The sequence below is a fragment of the Malus domestica genome, chromosome 06 (genome assembly GCF_042453785.1).
Source record: "Malus domestica chromosome 06, GDT2T_hap1".
In the NCBI taxonomy this organism is placed as follows: domain Eukaryota; kingdom Viridiplantae; phylum Streptophyta; class Magnoliopsida; order Rosales; family Rosaceae; genus Malus; species Malus domestica.
This window is the reverse complement of record NC_091666.1, coordinates 32,247,385-32,266,304: the sequence shown is the minus strand read 5'-3', so window position 1 is coordinate 32,266,304 and position 18,920 is coordinate 32,247,385. Positions and strand designations below refer to the sequence as shown.

General features: G+C 38.7%; 1 protein-coding gene and 2 long non-coding RNA genes across 11 annotated transcripts; 2 read left to right on the top strand and 1 right to left on the bottom strand.

The window, feature by feature from the left end:
• The first annotated feature begins 272 nt into the window (after positions 1–272).
• On the top strand, positions 273–3,086 carry LOC139197134 (uncharacterized). Its single transcript, XR_011582262.1, has 4 exons — positions 273–504; positions 681–817; positions 1,437–1,494; positions 2,391–3,086. It is a non-coding gene; the product is annotated as an uncharacterized lncRNA (long non-coding RNA).
• A 3,664-nt stretch (positions 3,087–6,750) lies between these two features.
• On the top strand, positions 6,751–10,041 carry LOC139197133 (uncharacterized). Of its 2 annotated transcripts, XR_011582261.1 has the most exons (7): positions 6,751–6,975; positions 7,152–7,288; positions 7,908–7,965; positions 8,860–8,941; positions 9,537–9,609; positions 9,743–9,872; positions 9,970–10,041. It is a non-coding gene; the product is annotated as an uncharacterized lncRNA (long non-coding RNA). The 2 variants fall into 2 exon arrangements; XR_011582260.1 differs by lacking the exons at positions 9,537–9,609; positions 9,743–9,872; positions 9,970–10,041 and having other exon boundaries at positions 8,860–9,190.
• A 3,143-nt stretch (positions 10,042–13,184) lies between these two features.
• On the bottom strand, positions 13,185–18,695 carry LOC103437873 (protein LEO1 homolog). 8 transcript variants are annotated; one of them, XM_029104037.2, is made up of 12 exons: positions 18,304–18,695; positions 17,397–17,713; positions 16,989–17,127; positions 16,701–16,886; positions 15,865–16,041; positions 15,421–15,552; positions 15,054–15,233; positions 14,816–14,947; positions 14,446–14,550; positions 14,134–14,364; positions 13,556–13,706; positions 13,185–13,484 (listed from the first exon to the last, which is right to left on the bottom strand). In XM_029104037.2, exons 1-11 carry the CDS (start codon positions 18,412–18,414, stop codon positions 13,578–13,580), a joined length of 1,839 nt encoding a protein of 612 aa, XP_028959870.1. In that variant the 5' UTR covers positions 18,415–18,695; the 3' UTR covers positions 13,185–13,484; positions 13,556–13,577. The 8 variants fall into 8 exon arrangements, with proteins under 8 accessions (XP_028959870.1, XP_028959872.1, XP_028959871.1 ...); XM_029104039.2 differs by having other exon boundaries at positions 14,134–14,358; XM_029104038.2 differs by having other exon boundaries at positions 16,989–17,124.
• Positions 18,696–18,920: the final 225 nt, after the last annotated feature.

The window sequence follows — 18,920 nt, the reverse complement described above, 5'->3', positions numbered from 1 at the left end:
GTCGTGCCATCTAAGATTTGTTTTCTTGACATATCCCCGTAGTACTCGTCGTTACGGACGCGTGGGCGCAGACGGTTCGTGATTTGGAGTTATATCGAAGAAGTTATTAAAGTTTGAAGTTGGGATTTTAAGGAATTATAATTTTAGTAAAATATAGAAATTCTTTTATGAAAATGGACGGCCCAGATTTAATGATGAATGAAATGGATGGTTGGGATGAGAGAAAGTTTTGTGTGTGTGTGTGTGCGTGAGAAGAAAACAGAAAAGAAGAGGGATTGGGCAAAGCTGCCCAATCGGAGAAGAAGGAGGAGAGACCGAATGGGGAGAAGAGAGAGGGAGAAGCTGACCAACTAGAGGAAGGAAAGGAGGAAAGGAGAGAGGGCGAGAAGCGGAGGAGAGAAGGAAGAAATGGGTTTTCCCCAACCCGTATACCCGCGCGACCCGCGACTTCCAATCGGCGGGTTTTCGCCATTTTCGTCCAATTTTCCGACGAATTGAATCAAGGTACCACTCCTAATCATCATCTAGGCCTTCCCTCTTCACGTTTCACCCCAAGAATCATTGAATTTCGTTGTGATTTCGCGAAGAACACCCCTACGGGTGCCGCGACCCTTTTGTTTAAATTCTCCAAATTTTGAAATGTTTTCTTTCAATTACTAACACCATTAGCATTCCCTTAGGACCTAAAACAAAGCCCAAGAGGTAATTGAGGCGTTGGAACAAGTTTGAAGGTCGAATTGGAAACACCCAATTCTAGGGTTCTTCACGGTTTTGGTGAAATTGAAGCACTTCCAGGCCAAATTGGCCTTGGTCTCAGGTATGAAAGTTGTTCTACTCATTGAGATCTTCAAATCTGCAAATTTTGGTAATTTTTGGAAATAGTTGAATTTTCCGGCGAGCCGGGGGCGGCCAACCGCCACCCGCGGCGGCCCGCGCGGCGGCGCGTGGCCAATGGCCCGCCAATGTCATTATTAGCTTGTGATTAAGGTTCTAGGTTCTGTTTTGATAATTGATGGACGTAAATTGAATAATTGAACCTAAGTTGGTTACGATTCGTGGTTAGATGAAAATGTGAATTGACGATCCGACCGTTGGATCGTCATCAAACTTTGATACGTTGTAATACGTAATATTTGAGGATTATAGGAACTTACGGATTGGGAATCCGATTTACGGATCTTCTGGAATTGAAGTTGTAAGTTCATAAAATAGAATGTTAACCGTCACTTAGTTTTGGAAATTGACGAAGATCCGACCGTTGGATGGTAATGAAATTTTAGGATGTTGTCCTAGAGGTATATTGTGGACCTCTGGAAGTTACGGATTTGAAATCTGAATTGCAGATCATCCGGATCGAACTACGTAGTGACGTGTCTTATATAAGTTATGTATTCTATCGGCAGAATTTCTGAGGTTGGATTTGATTGTTGTTCTAGGCGCTAATCGTCATGACGCCTTGATGTACGGTGCTAGGGAGTTGTGGGCGAACTCCAGGTGAGTGGGCAGTTTTGTTTTCGTATTACCTATATACTATTGTTTTTCCCAGAAAAAATGCTTTTATGCGAAATTATGTTTTGAAAATGCCATGCATAGAATTATTTGGAAAATGTGAATTTCATATGAGTTATATGATTGATATATGATGCATACATGTTGCATGGTGCTGTGGAGGCACAGGTAAGTCAGGTGAGTTCGTTTATTCATTGAATTGTTGTTGTTGAGATGTTTGAGCTCATAATCTGCACCCTAGGTGTTAGTGCTTATATTATTCACCACACCGCACGCTCGCCTTGGATCCAAGTAGGTGGATGTCGTACAGACCATGTGAGGGTTCCGACATGCCAGTCGTACAGACCATTAGAGGGGTTCCGACTGGTGGGTGACCTTAGATATGCGCGCTGATGATATGATGAGAGAAGCACTAGAGCGTATTTTACACCTTTCATCGTATAGACTACCTTACGTAGTTCCGAGTGATGTGCAGAGTAGGGCCGTATAGGTCACTGTGGTGACTCCGGCTTAGTGAGATATTGAGCTATTGAATTAATCGTATAGGACCAACTGCAGGGTCTCCGATTGATTCCTTATTTCACCTGATTTATATTTTGATTTATGGCATGGCATGTTTTTCTTGAAAAATGTTAAAGATTTGGGATTCAAGCTTTGAGATTTCATATGGTTATATATCTATATATATATATATATATATATTTCTGAAAAGTGTTAAAGGTTTGAGATTTGAGCTTTTTGCTTATATATATGTTATATATATGCTATTTTCTGGGAAAGTATACAGGTTTTACGGTGAGGGGTTATAAATGTTTTAAATGAAAAGTCTTCGAAAAACTTTGTTTTACTGACCCACTCAATTTTGTTTTGCGCCCCTCCAGGTTCAAGTTAGCAGAGCTTTGGTGGCCACGAGGAATCCAACGGTGTTCTGACAGAATTCACAAAAGTAGGACTCACCCTCGGGTGTGTTATCTTAGTAATTGGAATTTTTTTTTAAAGCTTCCGAACTGTGTAAATGGTTACGTCACTCTCACGTGACGGCCAGCACGCCCTCCTTCGGGACGGGGTGTGTCAGTTGGTATCAGAGCCTAGGTTGCAATTCTGGACATCTTGATAATTTCCTAGTGTCTTCTGTCAGAACTATACCGCCTCGTAGCGAGCCACGTAGTTCGGATGAGCCTAATTTCCCTGATATAGTAGTTTGGGGGGAAACTATTGCCATTGTGATTCAGTCTATTATCTGAAGGGACCTTTTGAGACTGGTTATAAGTTAAATTTGAATCCCTAAGGACCTAAGGGAGCAGATTGATGGCTTAATCAATTGGGAAAAGGCGTTTCAGATTATGCAAGGTTAAGGGAATTTTCCTCCCGATAGGTAGGTCGAGATGATTACCTAGTTTTTGAGTGATGAATCTGCATTTTGATGGAGATAGGAATGTTATCCGACAATATCGGAAGGACAACTGTTTGGAAGTTGTTTAAAGAATTGTTTAAGAAAAGTTTATTCCCCCGGCATATTGTGATGGTAGTAAACAAGAAATTGCAAATGTGAGACGAGGAAAATGACGACGGATGAATATTATAGAAAGCTTACAGACTTGCCTTATTTCCATTCTGATGATGTTGTTAATTCGGTCGAGGTGTTATGTCGTTTTTGGCTGGATGATAAGAAGAAGTTGCGTTCTTTGGCGATCACTATCCATTGTACTTTTTACCAAGAGTTTACGGGATGCTGTTGGGCTTTGAAGACTTTGAGAATATGATCAGCGAGAGTAAAGAGGAATAAGAAAGGAATGAGAATCAGAATAAGACGATAAAGTTAAAGATTCGTCATATCAAAGACCTCGGAGGACTCAGAGCTTCAAAGGAAGTGAAATTAGAGCTAATTTTCCCAGCTTAAGTTTTACTGCCACTGGTCAGAGGCGAAGTGATAGATTTACTAGTGATCCCAGATTTCTGAGACAAGATGACTCTGGTAGAGGAAATGTATAATTGTGTCAAGCTAGATTGCTATGGGGAATCAGTTAATTTTTGTTGACCTGGATGACCAGAGGTTACTTTTGGGGGTAAGTAAAGTGGAGTGAGTTATGCCATTATTCCTGTTGAGAGAGCAAAGAAGATTGTTATCAAAAGGCTGCCAAGATATTGAGTTCATATGGTGCTAAATGATGTTGATCCTAATAGTATGGAAGATGTAAAGATGGTTAGACATTTTCTTGGTGTATTCCCAGATGCCTTACCTAGATTGCCGCCAGGCAGAGATGTGGGTTTTATTATTGAATTGTTTTTAGGTACAAATCCTATGTTAGAGATTGGTTCAGGTTGAGTTAAAAGTTCCATTCAACTTATTATATCACATTGGAAAAGCTCCGGGTTATTTGTGAGGAAGAAAATGGACATTAAGGCTAGGCATTGATATTATGTAATTGAATCGGGTAACGATTGAGAGCTGTTATCCATTGTTGTGTATTGATGATTATTTGATCAGCTCTGAGGCGCCTGGGTACTTTCTGAGATTGACTTGAGGTCTGAATGATATTAGTTGAAGATTAACAGTGGGGATGTTCATAAGACTGAATCCAGGACTCGTTATGGTCATTTCAAGTTGGGAGGCCATACGGAGTGACGAATGCACCTGCTACTTTTATGAGTTTGCTGAAGGAAGTATTCCAGTGATATCTGGACCGGGTTGTTATTGTTTGCCATTGACGAGATTGATAAGATTAGAGCAGTGCATGCTAGATATTTAAAGTTGGTGTTGCAAAGATTGAGGGAACGTTGATGTATGCTAAGTTTAGCAAATGCTAATGTTGGATAAATTAATTATATCTACTTAAGGTATTCAAATGGATTCTTAAAAGAGTAGCAACGATTGAGAATTTGGAACAATTGCGAACTGTGACTGAGGTTCAGAGTTTTCTCGGATTAGCAGGATATTATCGATAGTTCGTCCAAGATTTTAATTATTGCTTCGCCCTTGGCGAGATTGATGAGAAAAGAGGTTAAGTTTGAGTGGGATAAAAAAAAAAAAATTGTGAGTAGAGCTTCAGCAAGTAAAGTATTCCCTCACTCATGCATCTGTTTTCGCACTCCCAGACGATAGTGGTAATTATGTGGTCTATAATAATACTTCTTTGAATGTACTTGGATGCGTGTTGATGCAACATGGTAGGATGATTGCCTATGCTTCATGGCCATTGGGATCTCATAAGATGAATTACCCTAATTATAATTTGGAATTAGCAGCTATCATCTTTGCTTTGAGAATTTGGAGACATTGTCTTTATGGGAAGAAAAGTGCATGATTGTTACAAATCAAAAGAGTACCCAATATCTGTTTATTCAGAGGTATCTTAATCTTAGGCAACAAAGGTGGAATGAGTTGCTTAGTGATTATGATTGTGTGACGAGGGTGGTCAAGCTAATGTTGTGGCTGATGCATTTAGTAGGAAGACCCCAGTGAGAATTAATGCTTGGTACGCTTGCTATGTTCATCTTCTTGTGGATTTGAAATCTACTGGAGTAAAGTTGAGTATCAAAAATCGAGAAGAAGCCTTACTTGCTAATTTCTAAGTTGGACCCATTTGGTAGATCGTACTCGATACTCGAGCGTTTGACGAAGAAATTCAAGAATTTATTTAAAGCAAGGAATAACGGGAAAAAGAAAGACCTTAGAGTTAGAGAATCAGATGGCAAGCCTACGCAAAAGAACAAAGTGTTTATGCCTAATGGTGTGGAATTAAAGAAAGCAATTTTGACGATGTACATTATTCCACTTCTACAATGCATCCCAAAAGTACTAAGATTTATCATACCATTCGTTCATGTACTATTGACGGGTATGAAAAGAGGAATGGCGAAGTATGTTAGTAGGCGTATCATCAGTCATCAGGTTAAAGCAGAAAGAAATAAGTCTTTTGGAATAATGTAGTCATTTCCCATTCCACGGTGGAAATGGGAGAATATTACTATGGATTTCGTGGACAAGCTTCCTCGTATACAAAATAGTTAGGTTGGAATTTGAATAATAATTGATCGGCTGGTGACGTCAACGTATGTTACTTCAGTATGAGAACATCAACCTTTCCAGATAAGCGCAACAGTTATTTATTTGTTTTATGGAAAAAGAGATTTGGGATCTGTTAAACTTCTTGGGTATGTTGGTCCCTTCAGTTTGTTCCCTAGAGTAACGCCATAAGGCCGTGTAAAGCTATGTCTTGTGTTTCGAAATTGTTAGAATTGGGGACGGATAGTATTCAAGGCCCTGAGTTAGTGGATGAGACTATTCGGAATATTCAAGTAATTAAGTCTAACCTGGAAGTGGGCCAGGATCGGCTGAAGAGCTTAGCAGACAAACATGCCACTGACCGGATGTATATGTAGGTGATCGAATGATTTTGAAATTATCACCTTGGAAAAGTATGATTCGTTTTAAAAAAGAAAAACAAGTAAGTCCTAGATACGTCAGACCATCTGTGATCATTGAACGAGTCAGTGAAGTTACGTACGGGCTGAGTTGCCTCCAGAGCCGATGAAAGGGCATGATATGTTTTATGTTTCGATACTTCGACATTAAACCTCATATCCTTCACGAGTGATACCTTCTCAACCTTTGGAAGTCAATATGGATTTGACGTATGATGAGGAGCCAGTGCCTATCTTGTATTAGAAAGATGATGTACTGAGAAATAAGACTATGAGTTTGGTGAAAGTTTATGGAGGAATCTTTCAGTGGAAGAAGCTACTTAGAAATCAAAGAATCGAATGAGAGAGATGTGTTTCGGGCTGTTTCATGGATATTGACGGATTGTAAAGATTGTGTAAATTTCGAGGACGAAATTTCTGTAAGGTGGGTAGATTGTGACAGCCCGTCCCTAATTTTAAGAATTTTTAAAGTTTTAATAAAGGATTTTACAAAAATGCCCTTTGAAGGTACGTGCATTATTCGAGGTTAATCACCATGTCGTGCCATCTAAGATTTGTTTTCTTGACATATCCCCGTAGTACTCGTCGTTACGGACGCGTGGGCGCAGACGGTTCGTGATTTGAAGTTATATCGAAGAAGTTATTAAAGTTTGAAGTTGGGATTTTAAGGAATTATAATTTTAGTAAAATATAGAAATTCTTTTATGAAAATGGACGGCCCAGATTTAATGATGAATGAAATGGATGGTTGGGATGAGAGAAAGTTTTGTGTGTGTGTGTGTGCGTGAGAAGAAAATAGAAAAGAAGAGGGATTGGGCAAAGCTGCCCAATCGGAGAAGAAGGAGGAGAGACCGAATGGGGAGAAGAGAGAGGGAGAAGCTGACCAACTAGAGGAAGGAAAGGAGGAAAGGAGAGAGGGCGAGAAGCGGAGGAGAGAAGGAAGAAATGGGTTTTCCCCAACCCGTATACCCGCGCGACCCGCGACTTCCAATCGGCGGGTTTTCGCCATTTTCGTCCAATTTTCCGACGAATTGAATCAAGGTACCACTCCTAATCATCATCTAGGCCTTCCCTCTTCACGTTTCACCCCAAGAATCATTGAATTTCGTTGTGATTTCGCGAAGAACACCCCTACGGGTGCCGCGACCCTTTTGTTTAAATTCTCCAAATTTTGAAATGTTTTCTTTCAATTACTAACACCATTAGCATTCCCTTAGGACCTAAAACAAAGCCCAAGAGGTAATTGAGGCGTTGGAACAAGTTTGAAGGTCGAATTGGAAACACCCAATTCTAGGGTTCTTCACGGTTTTGGTGAAATTGAAGCACTTCCAGGCCAAATTGGCCTTGGTCTCAGGTATGAAAGTTGTTCTACTCATTGAGATCTTCAAATCTGCAAATTTTGGTAATTTTTGGAAATAGTTGAATTTTCCGGCGAGCCGGGGGCGGCCAACCGCCACCCGCGGCGGCCCGCGCGGCGGCACGTGGCCAATGGCCCGCCAATGTCATTATTAGCTTGTGATTAAGGTTCTAGGTTCTGTTTTGATAATTGATGGACGTAAATTGAATAATTGAACCTAAGTTGGTTACGATTCGTGGTTAGATGAAAATGTGAATTGACGATCCGACCGTTGGATCGTCATCAAACTTTGATACGTTGTAATACGTAATATTTGAGGATTATAGGAACTTACGGATTGGGAATCCGATTTACGGATCTTCTGGAATTGAAGTTGTAAGTTCATAAAATAGAATGTTAACCGTCACTTAGTTTTGGAAATTGACGAAGATCCGACCGTTGGATGGTAATGAAATTTTAGGATGTTGTCCTAGAGGTATATTGTGGACCTCTGGAAGTTACGGATTTGAAATCTGAATTGCAGATCATCCGGATCGAACTACGTAGTGACGTGTCTTATATAAGTTATGTATTCTATCGGCAGAATTTCTGAGGTTGGATTTGATTGTTGTTCTAGGCGCTAATCGTCATGACGCCTTGATGTACGGTGCTAGGGAGTTGTGGGCGAACTCCAGGTGAGTGGGCAGTTTTGTTTTCGTATTACCTATATACTATTGTTTTTCCCAGAAAAAATGCTTTTATGCGAAATTATGTTTTGAAAATGCCATGCATAGAATTATTTGGAAAATGTGAATTTCATATGAGTTATATGATTGATATATGATGCATACATGTTGCATGGTGCTGTGGAGGCACAGGTAAGTCAGGTGAGTTCGTTTATTCATTGAATTGTTGTTGTTGAGATGTTTGAGCTCATAATCTGCACCCTAGGTGTTAGTGCTTATATTATTCACCACACCGCACGCTCGCCTTGGATCCAAGTAGGTGGATGTCGTACAGACCATGTGAGGGTTCCGACATGCCAGTCGTACAGACCATTAGAGGGGTTCCGACTGGTGGGTGACCTTAGATATGCGCGCTGATGATATGATGAGAGAAGCACTAGAGCGTATTTTACACCTTTCATCGTATAGACTACCTTACGTAGTTCCGAGTGATGTGCAGAGTAGGGCCGTATAGGTCACTGTGGTGACTCCGGCTTAGTGAGATATTGAGCTATTGAATTAATCGTATAGGACCAACTGCAGGGTCTCCGATTGATTCCTTATTTCACCTGATTTATATTTTGATTTATGGCATGGCATGTTTTTCTTGAAAAATGTTAAAGATTTGGGATTCAAGCTTTGAGATTTCATATGGTTATATATCTATATATATATATATATATATTTCTGAAAAGTGTTAAAGGTTTGAGATTTGAGCTTTTTGCTTATATATATGTTATATATATGCTATTTTCTGGGAAAGTATACAGGTTTTACGGTGAGGGGTTATAAATGTTTTAAATGAAAAGTCTTCGAAAAACTTTGTTTTACTGACCCACTCAATTTTGTTTTGCGCCCCTCCAGGTTCAAGTTAGCAGAGCTTTGGTGGCCACGAGGAATCCAACGGTGTTCTGACAGAATTCACAAAAGTAGGACTCACCCTCGGGTGTGTTATCTTAGTAATTGGAATTTTTTTTTTAAAGCTTCCGAACTGTGTAAATGGTTACGTCACTCTCACGTGACGGCCAGCACGCCCTCCTTCGGGACGGGGTGTGTCAATATGACATTTCAAAAAATTTCCCCAAAAAAATAGAGAAATGTTAGTTTTTTATGTTTATTTTTTAATTAGAGATGCTATGATGATATGTAGGTAAGGTTTGAGAAAAAAAAAACCAATAAAATTCTGTTTGTGTGAGATTACATTCCTGCCAATAATTTTATTTTTGTGATCAAAGACCAAATTGTCTTTTCACTCTTTGATGTTTGACAAAAAAAAAATTTCTAATAGGCAATTTAGATTATTTTGTTTCATGTTTTTACTAACTATACTATTAAAGTAAACATTGTCACAGCTCGTCCCGAATAATTGATTTCTGACAGTGTGAAATGACAGTTCTAACCTTTGAACGTTAAAGTTGTGGTGTGGGTGTTGACTTGTTTTGGAGACTTGATATTTTTCCTTGGTTGGTTAGTAACCACGTGGAACTCACACACACAATACTCACTCTCTCTCCTCTCCCGTATCCTCTCATCTCTCTCAGACTCTCTCTCTCTTTCCCTTACGTACGGACAAGACACAAAGCTCACCCTCGAGCACAGATCGAGGCTTTAAAGGTAAGGTTCTTGTTCATTGTAACCTCCTGAGTCTATTGATACCCTTTTTTGGATGGGAATGCGTCGAAAACCCGAGAAACACTAACCCCGATTTTGTGCACTGTTCATGCACACGTAAAACCTTGCATTTCAGGGAATTCTAAGCACATAGAAGGCTTAAGGAGGTCATCACGAGCCTTGAGGTAGTTCGTTGGAAGAGTTTGGACGTCGAAGGGCTGAGATCGAAGCTTTTCAAAGTCAACAGGATTATTGAGCTTCTTCAGGTAGATTCTAGTGGAATTCAAGGCTTAAAAGTAGTATAACGTGATTCTACATGTTATTAACTTCATTTTGGTACCAATTGCATGAAAAATGGTGAAGAAACGAAGGAGAATAGTGAGTTTGAAGTTTTACCCAGTTTCCGGCGTCGGCGATGGTCGTCGGAGCTAGAGGTAGGAGGTGAAGGAATATTCCGTCAAGTATGACAGAATATTCTCACGCCGTCAGTTATGATTGACGGTTACCGTTAGGATTTAACAGAATATTCCTGACGCCGTTGAAGGATCCGTCAGGATCCTCTGCACGTGGCAGCACGTATTGTAGTGCCTTGGCCGGCGCGTGGCGGCGCATGCGGGGTAAAAAAATTATTTTGAAAATTTGGGTAGGTTCGTGGAATTGTGTAGATTACTGTGGTATATTCATATACCCATTTTGAGCAATGTATGAAAAGTTATTAGCTAGTTTTGTCTATGTGCTTTAAAATAACGTTTTTATAGTTAATTCGTATATAGGTGAGACTTATTCCGAGGACGAGCGTATCCACGGGCGACTCGGGGGTTACGACCCGTCGACGTACAGTGAGTGGGCTTTTGTTTTCAGTATATATTTATATACTTGATATATTTTCCAAAAATGCATTTTAAAGAAAGTATGCTTTGAAATAATATGTCAAATGCTTCTATATTTTGAATATGCATTGCATGGTTGCATATATATATATATATATAAAAACGTGGTGTTGTGGAGGCACATGTGAGTTCAGGTAAGTTATGTTTGGTCATGTGAATCATTGATGATGTGATATGTGATTGAGTAATGTTGAGCTCATAAAACTACACCTAGGGTGATTGTGATTAGTCAGAGATATGAAGTACATGCCTGTTTATTTACGTCACCTTCCGCACTATATGCTCATATTAGATCCAACTTAAGTGCACAGTCTTGTCGTATAAACCTTAATTATGGTTCTGACTCGTAGGTGACTAGCGATTTATCGCCCGGCTATTATGAGAGAATAGAATTGAGCATAATTATATTTCACCTGATCTTGTCGTACAGACCCATTTTCAGTGGTTCCGACTTATGTGCAGTATATTGCCGTATAGATCATAGTAGTGACTCCAGCTAGATTAATTTTGAGCTATGAATCTAGCCGTACAGACTACCACAGGAGTTCCGGCTAGCATATCATATTTCTATGAAATTATTCTTACCTGGATTGTTTACTTTGTTATATTCTGGCATGGCATACATATGAATATGATTATGTGAAGCATGAACTGAATTAATATGATTTTAGATATATATATATATATATATATATATATGTATGCTTATATTTTGATTCTGGGAAAATTATACATGTTTTACAGCGATGGGTTAGTATATTGATAAATGAAATGATTTTGTAAAATATTTGTTTTTGCCCACTCACGTTTTCTGTTTTGCGCCCCTCCAGGTTTTAAGTAAGCTTGTTATTGGTGGCTCAAGGACGTCGGCTGTTCTAACTTATCTAAATAATAATAGGACATTCCTGGTACTATATAACTAGTACTTGTCCTACTGGACTGCGCCTAGACTTTATGCTCTGATTAGGAGTGTTTACTGTTGTAACTAACTCCTATTACTTTCTGTTTAGTGCACTCTAGTAATCTGGTTTTTAAATTATTCGTATATTTTCTATCTTCATCGCTTCCGCATTGTGCACGTCACTCTCACGTGACGGCCATCATACCTTGACCTCAGTCTGGGCGTGTCAAACATACTCTAACGATTAGTGGTTGGAACAAAATAAAGCTAAACTAATGGCATGTTTTGTTGTTTACTAACATTACGATAGCGTCCTATTAAAAAAAAGTGTTTACTAATATAAAATACTTTTAGAGATGTTTAATTCAAATACTAATTTTAAGGAAATTTAGGCTAAGTATCATATTTTTAGTTTCGGTACCAATAAAAAAAGTTAACCAGAACAATTATATACTTACTACTATAATTCAAAATACTTACATGATTGACAATCCTATCACGCTTTCGACCGGCCAACTTTTTCTTGCGACCACTTGAACAAATTTTCTAATGACCGGCCAATCAAATTTTTCGGTCTCAATGTTACTGTTCAATAGTGAACCAAAAAAAAAAAAGTAATGAAATCAAAATACAAAAAATATTTATGTTTTTTTGTTATGCTGCATTACGTATGTGTTACAAATGACGTAGTCCAAATGTCCATTTTTCTCAGGCTATCTCCAACCGAAGGAGCGACAAAGGGCTCCCTTTAGCTCTATAGCTTTACAAGAAATTATATTATAATGACTAGTGTTAGACCATATTTTATTCCATCTCCCACCTAAGGGGCCAAATGGTCATAGGGCAAACATAGCCCTTTGACAAAAAGCTTTCTCTAACTGAAGGGGCTAAAGGTCATAGTCAAACATAATTTATTATTTTAATTAAATTAATATGGTTAATTAAATTAAACTACCCTATTAAAATAAGGTTTTCGGACATATTTTGAGCGTCACTTGTCACAAAATGAATAAGCCTCTGGATTTCTTATCTTTTTATAATCTCAATAATTTTTTGGATAGGATTTCAAGGAACATAGGTTGGTAATGTGAGTAACTCTCTATATTTCTTATCTTTATATAATCTTAATAATTTTTTGGATATGATTTCGAGTGATACGTGTCGCTAAAGTGAGTAACTCTCTATATATCTTATCCTTATGTAATCTTAATAATTTTTCGGATAGGATTTCGAGTGCCACGTGTCGAGTTGTAATTGGTTGTGCAAATTTTATATAGGATTCTTATCTACGTGACATTTTTTATCTTCAACTTTCAATGTTGTAGGAATGGTGTAGGTATTTATAAGAAAAAAAAATTAATTTTTTTTTAATTTGTCCAAAAAAAAAAAATCAAATTTCAATGGTAACCTAACGGCAGCATGACATTAGGTAGCCCTTGGCATTCAAATGGACTAAGCTGGAGGGCTGACAAATGTCAAGCTTGACATTCTAGAGCTGAAGGGCTGACAAAATGTCAAGCTTAACATTCTGGCATTAGAGGGCTGGTTGGCTAAAAATGGCCAGTCCACTGGCATGATTTGGGGGTTTGGGCCCGATGAGACCCACAAGCCCTTTGGTCTAGCCCTCAGTTAAATACGATTCTGAGCTATTTTTAACCATATAACCCTTTGACTAGATCGGTTGGAGATGGCCTCAATGGGTCTACTTGATGGGCAAGGCTTAAAGCAAAACATAATTGGAAATTTCACGGCCATAATAATTCACCTCTACTTTTTTCATGAAGCAATTTGCTATATATAATCAGATTATTCATTTCAAAGGGGCAAAAACTGTTTGACAGATCTCCCGAATTCACATCAATTTTGCCAATTTAGCAAACTACTTGTTGCTATATACACAGAGACACAAAACAAAGTTCCGACACCAAAGCAAACATTTGAAGAAACATAAATCCGACCAACTACAAGTTTGGCTCCGAGGACCCAATTTGCGATGAACAATTCACATCATCTATGAACCTATGGCATTTTGGTTTCGTCTCTGGATCATCCACCCGGGATGACCAGGCTCAGCCTAGCCGAGTTCTCTGCAAAGTAATGTGAGATAGTTAAAAGAGCCAAAAAATTCATGACGTCTTAACAGTGGCGAAGTACTCACTGGAATCATCCAATCGAAGGTTTTATTCCTCATCACTATCATAAACAACAGCCATTCTGCGATGTGGTGCGGCCTTCCTAGGAGGAGAGTCTTCATCTGACTCGACTGCCTTGCGCTTGTGTCCAGAGTCCTTAACCTTTTGCTTGGGCGCCTACAAATATACCGAGAAACAGGTGTAAAAGTAGAAGTATATAGGTTGAAGAAGAGTTGACCAAGACCATAAAATTTGCCCTCGTGTCAAACGACATTATAGGCAAACTAATTCCACACATAGTCACAACTAAAGAACCAAAGAAGCTTTTCCCCCCGTTTGAAGAATTAACAGCAAGTAGATATCCACTTAAAAATACGGAATGGTAATTGTCAAGGGGAAAATCCAACTCGGAAGCAAGATTAATGGTGCCATATTCTTCTATTTTATATCTTAGTGATATGTCACTATGATTCCTATCAACATAAATTTTTGACATATGATAGACCAAACTACGAGAAACACTTGCGTCTATGGTAACAACATAACAGATCCACATGATCAACAATATATATAAACATTTTTACTAAAAAGAAGAGGGACATACCTCAGCCTCCTCCTCTGATGCATCATTAACCTCGGCATCATGATGCTCTTCCTCATCTTCTTCTTCCGAATCTTCATACTCTGGCTCTGAATCCTCAGCCATCTTACGTGGAGGCTCCTCATCTTCCCCATCAGTCTCATACTCAGACTCGTCTGACAAACCCATTGAACGCCGATATGAATTGGCAGTTGGCAAGGATGACTTGCGAGGGATATCTTTAGGTCCCTGTGACTAAAATTCCAGGTGTGAACACTTTTGCCAGAAAAGATACAATAAAATTATGTGGAAAATGTAAGAATCAAGTTGTAGGACCTTCTTAGCATTCAAAATGCGTTTCTCTCTTCGAGCTTCCATTTCAAAATCCTCCTCCATATGGCGGCGAGAACGACGAGAGTCATGATAATTTGGTTCTTCATCCTGAAAATCAGAAGTGATCAGCTAAGACACTTAATACATAGGTAATAAATACAAAATTCCAGCATGTATTAGAAAATGACTATAGAGGCTTCCACACCCATAAAAAAGTGAAAATGAGAATTTTCTTCAAATGTCATAAACAGGAAAGCTATATGTCTTAGCATTTGATTATGCTGTAAAGGAACAAAACCATGAAAATAGAGAGAATACAAAGGAAATTCCACCGTGCCCACCCTCCACTCCTACCCCAATAGCAAGACCATACCTCATCAAGAGCATCTTCCAAGAAACCAGGTGAAAGTTGGCGCCTCCTGTCCCCAGTTGTTGTATACTTGCGGCTCACCTTCTCCTTCTTCCGATTAAGAAGTAAATTAGCTCTGATATTTTGACTTTCAGCCTACAGAACCAAACAAAAAATCAATCTACATGTTCCATGAAGAAATAATAATAATAATAATAATAATAATAATAAACAGATACAACTAGCTTGTGCAACAACTTACCCTTTCTTTCTCCTCCTTTTCCCTCTCAGGATCGATGTCAGTAACGCAGTTCTTGACCTTGTATACTTTTTTATGTCGAGAATCAACCAGAGCAGTCAGCAAACGATGTGAATTTGATGTCAAGGACGATGGCATAAACCTCATCTTCTTCAGCACCTTTCCTTGTGACTGGAGGATTCCCTGTAAGAACAATGCACAGGTATTTATGAACAATTTTTTGTGACGACCGAGCTTTTTTAGCTGCTTAGTAGACAGTTGAGAATTCTTTTCAACCACTTTTTTTTGCTGTTTTTCCAGATTTATGATGGAAACAGACCGTTATGTATATATTAATGGATTCCACAACACCAACAATATGGAATTTTACCTTTTCATGCCTGAGAAATAGGTGCGCTTGATCATGCTGTGCTTCTTGCACAGATATATCTAGAACTTCATTCCCAATTAATAGCTGCAAACTGCCATCAGACCATCTCACAAAGCGTGCATTGCTTTCACTCTACAATCATAGGAAATAATAGTTGAAGCACTGAGTGCATATATTTGTAAGCAATGCAATGTAAAATGGGTGTTGTGGTAAACTCAAATGGATAACCCACTACAACATTGATCCAACTCAGTGTCATAAGTAACACTTTGCAGACAAGGAAAAAAGTACACAAACACAAAGTCCACCCACTGCAATTCAATGACAAATATATGCAAGCATGGATCTTTGGCACAATAATGACAAATAAAGTCTGCAGCAATCCATCGCAATGCACACATGCACGAATATATATAACAGAATATAATAAAGATGATGACTTACAGTTGTCGTGCCATCTGGATTTCTAACTCTCCTCCAGCGCACAATGTTGTTCTCCAAACGTATACGCTTCTTAGATCCTGATTCATCCGTCACAAATGTATCCTCTTCCACATATGTCTTTGGATCAAACGGTTTGGGGTCAATGCCCATGATATTTGAAACTTTGATCATGTTCATCTACATCAGGACAAAATTTGAATATTGATATAATTTTTCTTCTAACTATTTTATATCTGATGGTAAACAGACTCAAATCATTCATAAAGTATCCCAAACGATGCCCAAATGAAATAAATGAGGATGGACAAATAGATCATCCCAAGGTACGTAGACGATGTTTCTACTAGGTAGCCATATCATAGCTTACACATCCATTACTTCATTGATGACAGTATATGTTGGCAAATCCTCCTGTAACACATCCAACCGTTTGAAGAAATAGCACAGTGCATTCGCATCGTACTTTTGAGGTCCGTGAAAATAAATGGTACGTAAAATACGTATTTTATCTGATTGCAGTCAGAAACTTATTGTTTCCATCAATAAAACTGACAAGCTATTTTCTGGAAGTCATTTGGAACCAAACTACAGTCCATGTTCCCAACAATTAGTGCATTATATCTCTTCAACATACGCATATGGGATTATTCTTTATACCCAAAATTAACTACAGTTTGTTACTGTTAATACAACAGCAATCTTAAACTCTATCACCACCAATTTATATGTCATCTTACACAATTGCATCAATTTTATATGGTCTTAGAAGCTGATACACAAAACAAACAAATAATATTTTAAAAAGAAATTCCACCATGTAGAACAAGAACTCAAACCTTTTCTGGACGAGCAGGAGGTGGACGTAGTGGAATCTCTAGCTCCAATGGGGGGCCAACCGGTTTATCTCTAGGTTTAGCCTCAATATTGTCCTCTTCTGAATCATACCTAGCATCTTCATCAGGCATTACATCCTCTAGTCTTGGACTCTTTCCATAGCTGCCTTCCTCCTCCATTGGTGATCTCTAAGACAGGAAATGACATCACATCATTTTAAACACCATGACCGACTGACAGCATTTACAAAAGAAATATTTAAGGATATTGCTTTCCAAATTGGTACTAACATTTGATTCATGCTGGATGTCATTCCGAACAGCATAATCTGTCTCCTCTTCTTCTTCTTCTTCATCAGAGTCACCAAATACATTACGAACAGCAGAGTGTGCGATGTTATTAGGGTCCTCTTCCTCCTCAGGGGATCTACTGTTGGCAATCAAGAGAATTGTCCTTAAAGTCAAACTAGGTAGTTGCTTGCTCTAAACAAGTCTATGTGCAAGAAGCATACAGTCATCTTTATGTTCTTCTCTTTGGATACAAAAATAAAAATGACTGGTGAACAAACCATCATGTGCCCCACTCCCATAAAAATCCAATAAGATATACGAGAATGAAAAATGTTGCTTCAGATACTGGACAAGAGTGTGTGTGTGAGAGAGAGATAGAGAGATGGACAGATGGAGATAGAGATTTACCTTGGACTTCTGGCCTGATTAACCTCATCTTCAATGTCAGGGTAATGGTTTTCCATAGACCTCTCAGACCCACTTTCAATCACATTTCGTCTCCGGCTGGTTAACTCTTCTTTTTCATCAGTATCTGTATATTTTCCTTCACTTTCTTCTCTATGATCACCAATATCTACTTCTTGGGAACTCTGTTCTCTTTCGCCCTCACTTTCTCCGGGATCAGGATCAGCATTAGGCTGCTCACCATCACTCTCTGCTTCTACCTCCCCCTGGCCCTCTACTTCACCTTCACCCTCAGCCTCCAAAGCGCCCTCTCCTTCATCCTGGAAACAAAACCATTACATAGATGTTTAAGCAAATCACTCTGCTAGCGATGTAGTTGTCAAAAGTACTAAAGGATCATTTCGACATAAGCATAATTACGAGACATTAGAGCTAACTACATGTTTCCCTAATAACTTACTATGACCGCATCATGTATAAGATATACAATCTTTAAACGCTCCCAAGTTCCTTATGATAAAAAATTTCCTCAGGTTCAACCTTCCACACATTTTCGCCTCTAAAGACATAAAAGCTTCGGGATTCCCTTCAGCGCGTAGCTTACATTCCGACTGTCGCGGATTAGCAAGTAATACAATATAAGTTACAACTGTTATCTTCCAGCTTAAATTCTGAATCCTTCATTCTTCCACAACAAATAGCAAACCTACACAATTCCAAACCCTAGAAACAACCACAACCAATAAAATCCCCAAGATACATTCTTTCATCCTTATTCCACCGCCATTAACAAAAGCACAACCTATATCTTCCTTCAGCTAAGAATATAGCAGAACTGAAACCCTAAACGTTCCCAAAACATGCAATTGGAATCTGAACCAAAAGGAAACGTGAAATTAGAGGATCGTACAGAATTGGGCTGGGGATTGGACTCGTGCTCGGAATCGACCTCTTCTTCCTCCTCTTCGGATTGATCGCCGAACAGGTTCTGCATCATCTGGTGCCGCTTCTCCTCCCCCATCGCTGCTGCTGCGTGTTGCGTCGGAGCTCTCGGGGATTTTTACTCGGCCGCGGATCTGGGCCGGTTCTCCTGCACTCACTGATTTTGTTGTCTCTGAGTTTAACCCAAATTCGAATTTATTCACAATTTTATGTATAAAGTAAAAAAAACTAATTTTAAATTAAAATACCCCTTTTCTTATAGGGTCAGCCAAATTTCTTGATATATCTATCTTCTTTTTTAAAAAATAAAATAAACAAACTCTTATTCACTTGTGACTCACTAGATATTTGTGCTCGTTCAAAAGGGAGAGACCGGATCCGAAAATATGAATTAGATTTTGGTATGGGATTTCAAACTGAAAATGGTATTTCGAAATTTATATCAAAAATTTTTGGGACGGAAACTTGAAGAACAGTAAAAAATCGAAATTTTGGTATTCCCAATTTTTCGAGATTCTCGAAATATTTTCGATATTTCGGGATGTATTGGGACTATATTTTGAGTTTTGGGATTTTGGGTTTAAG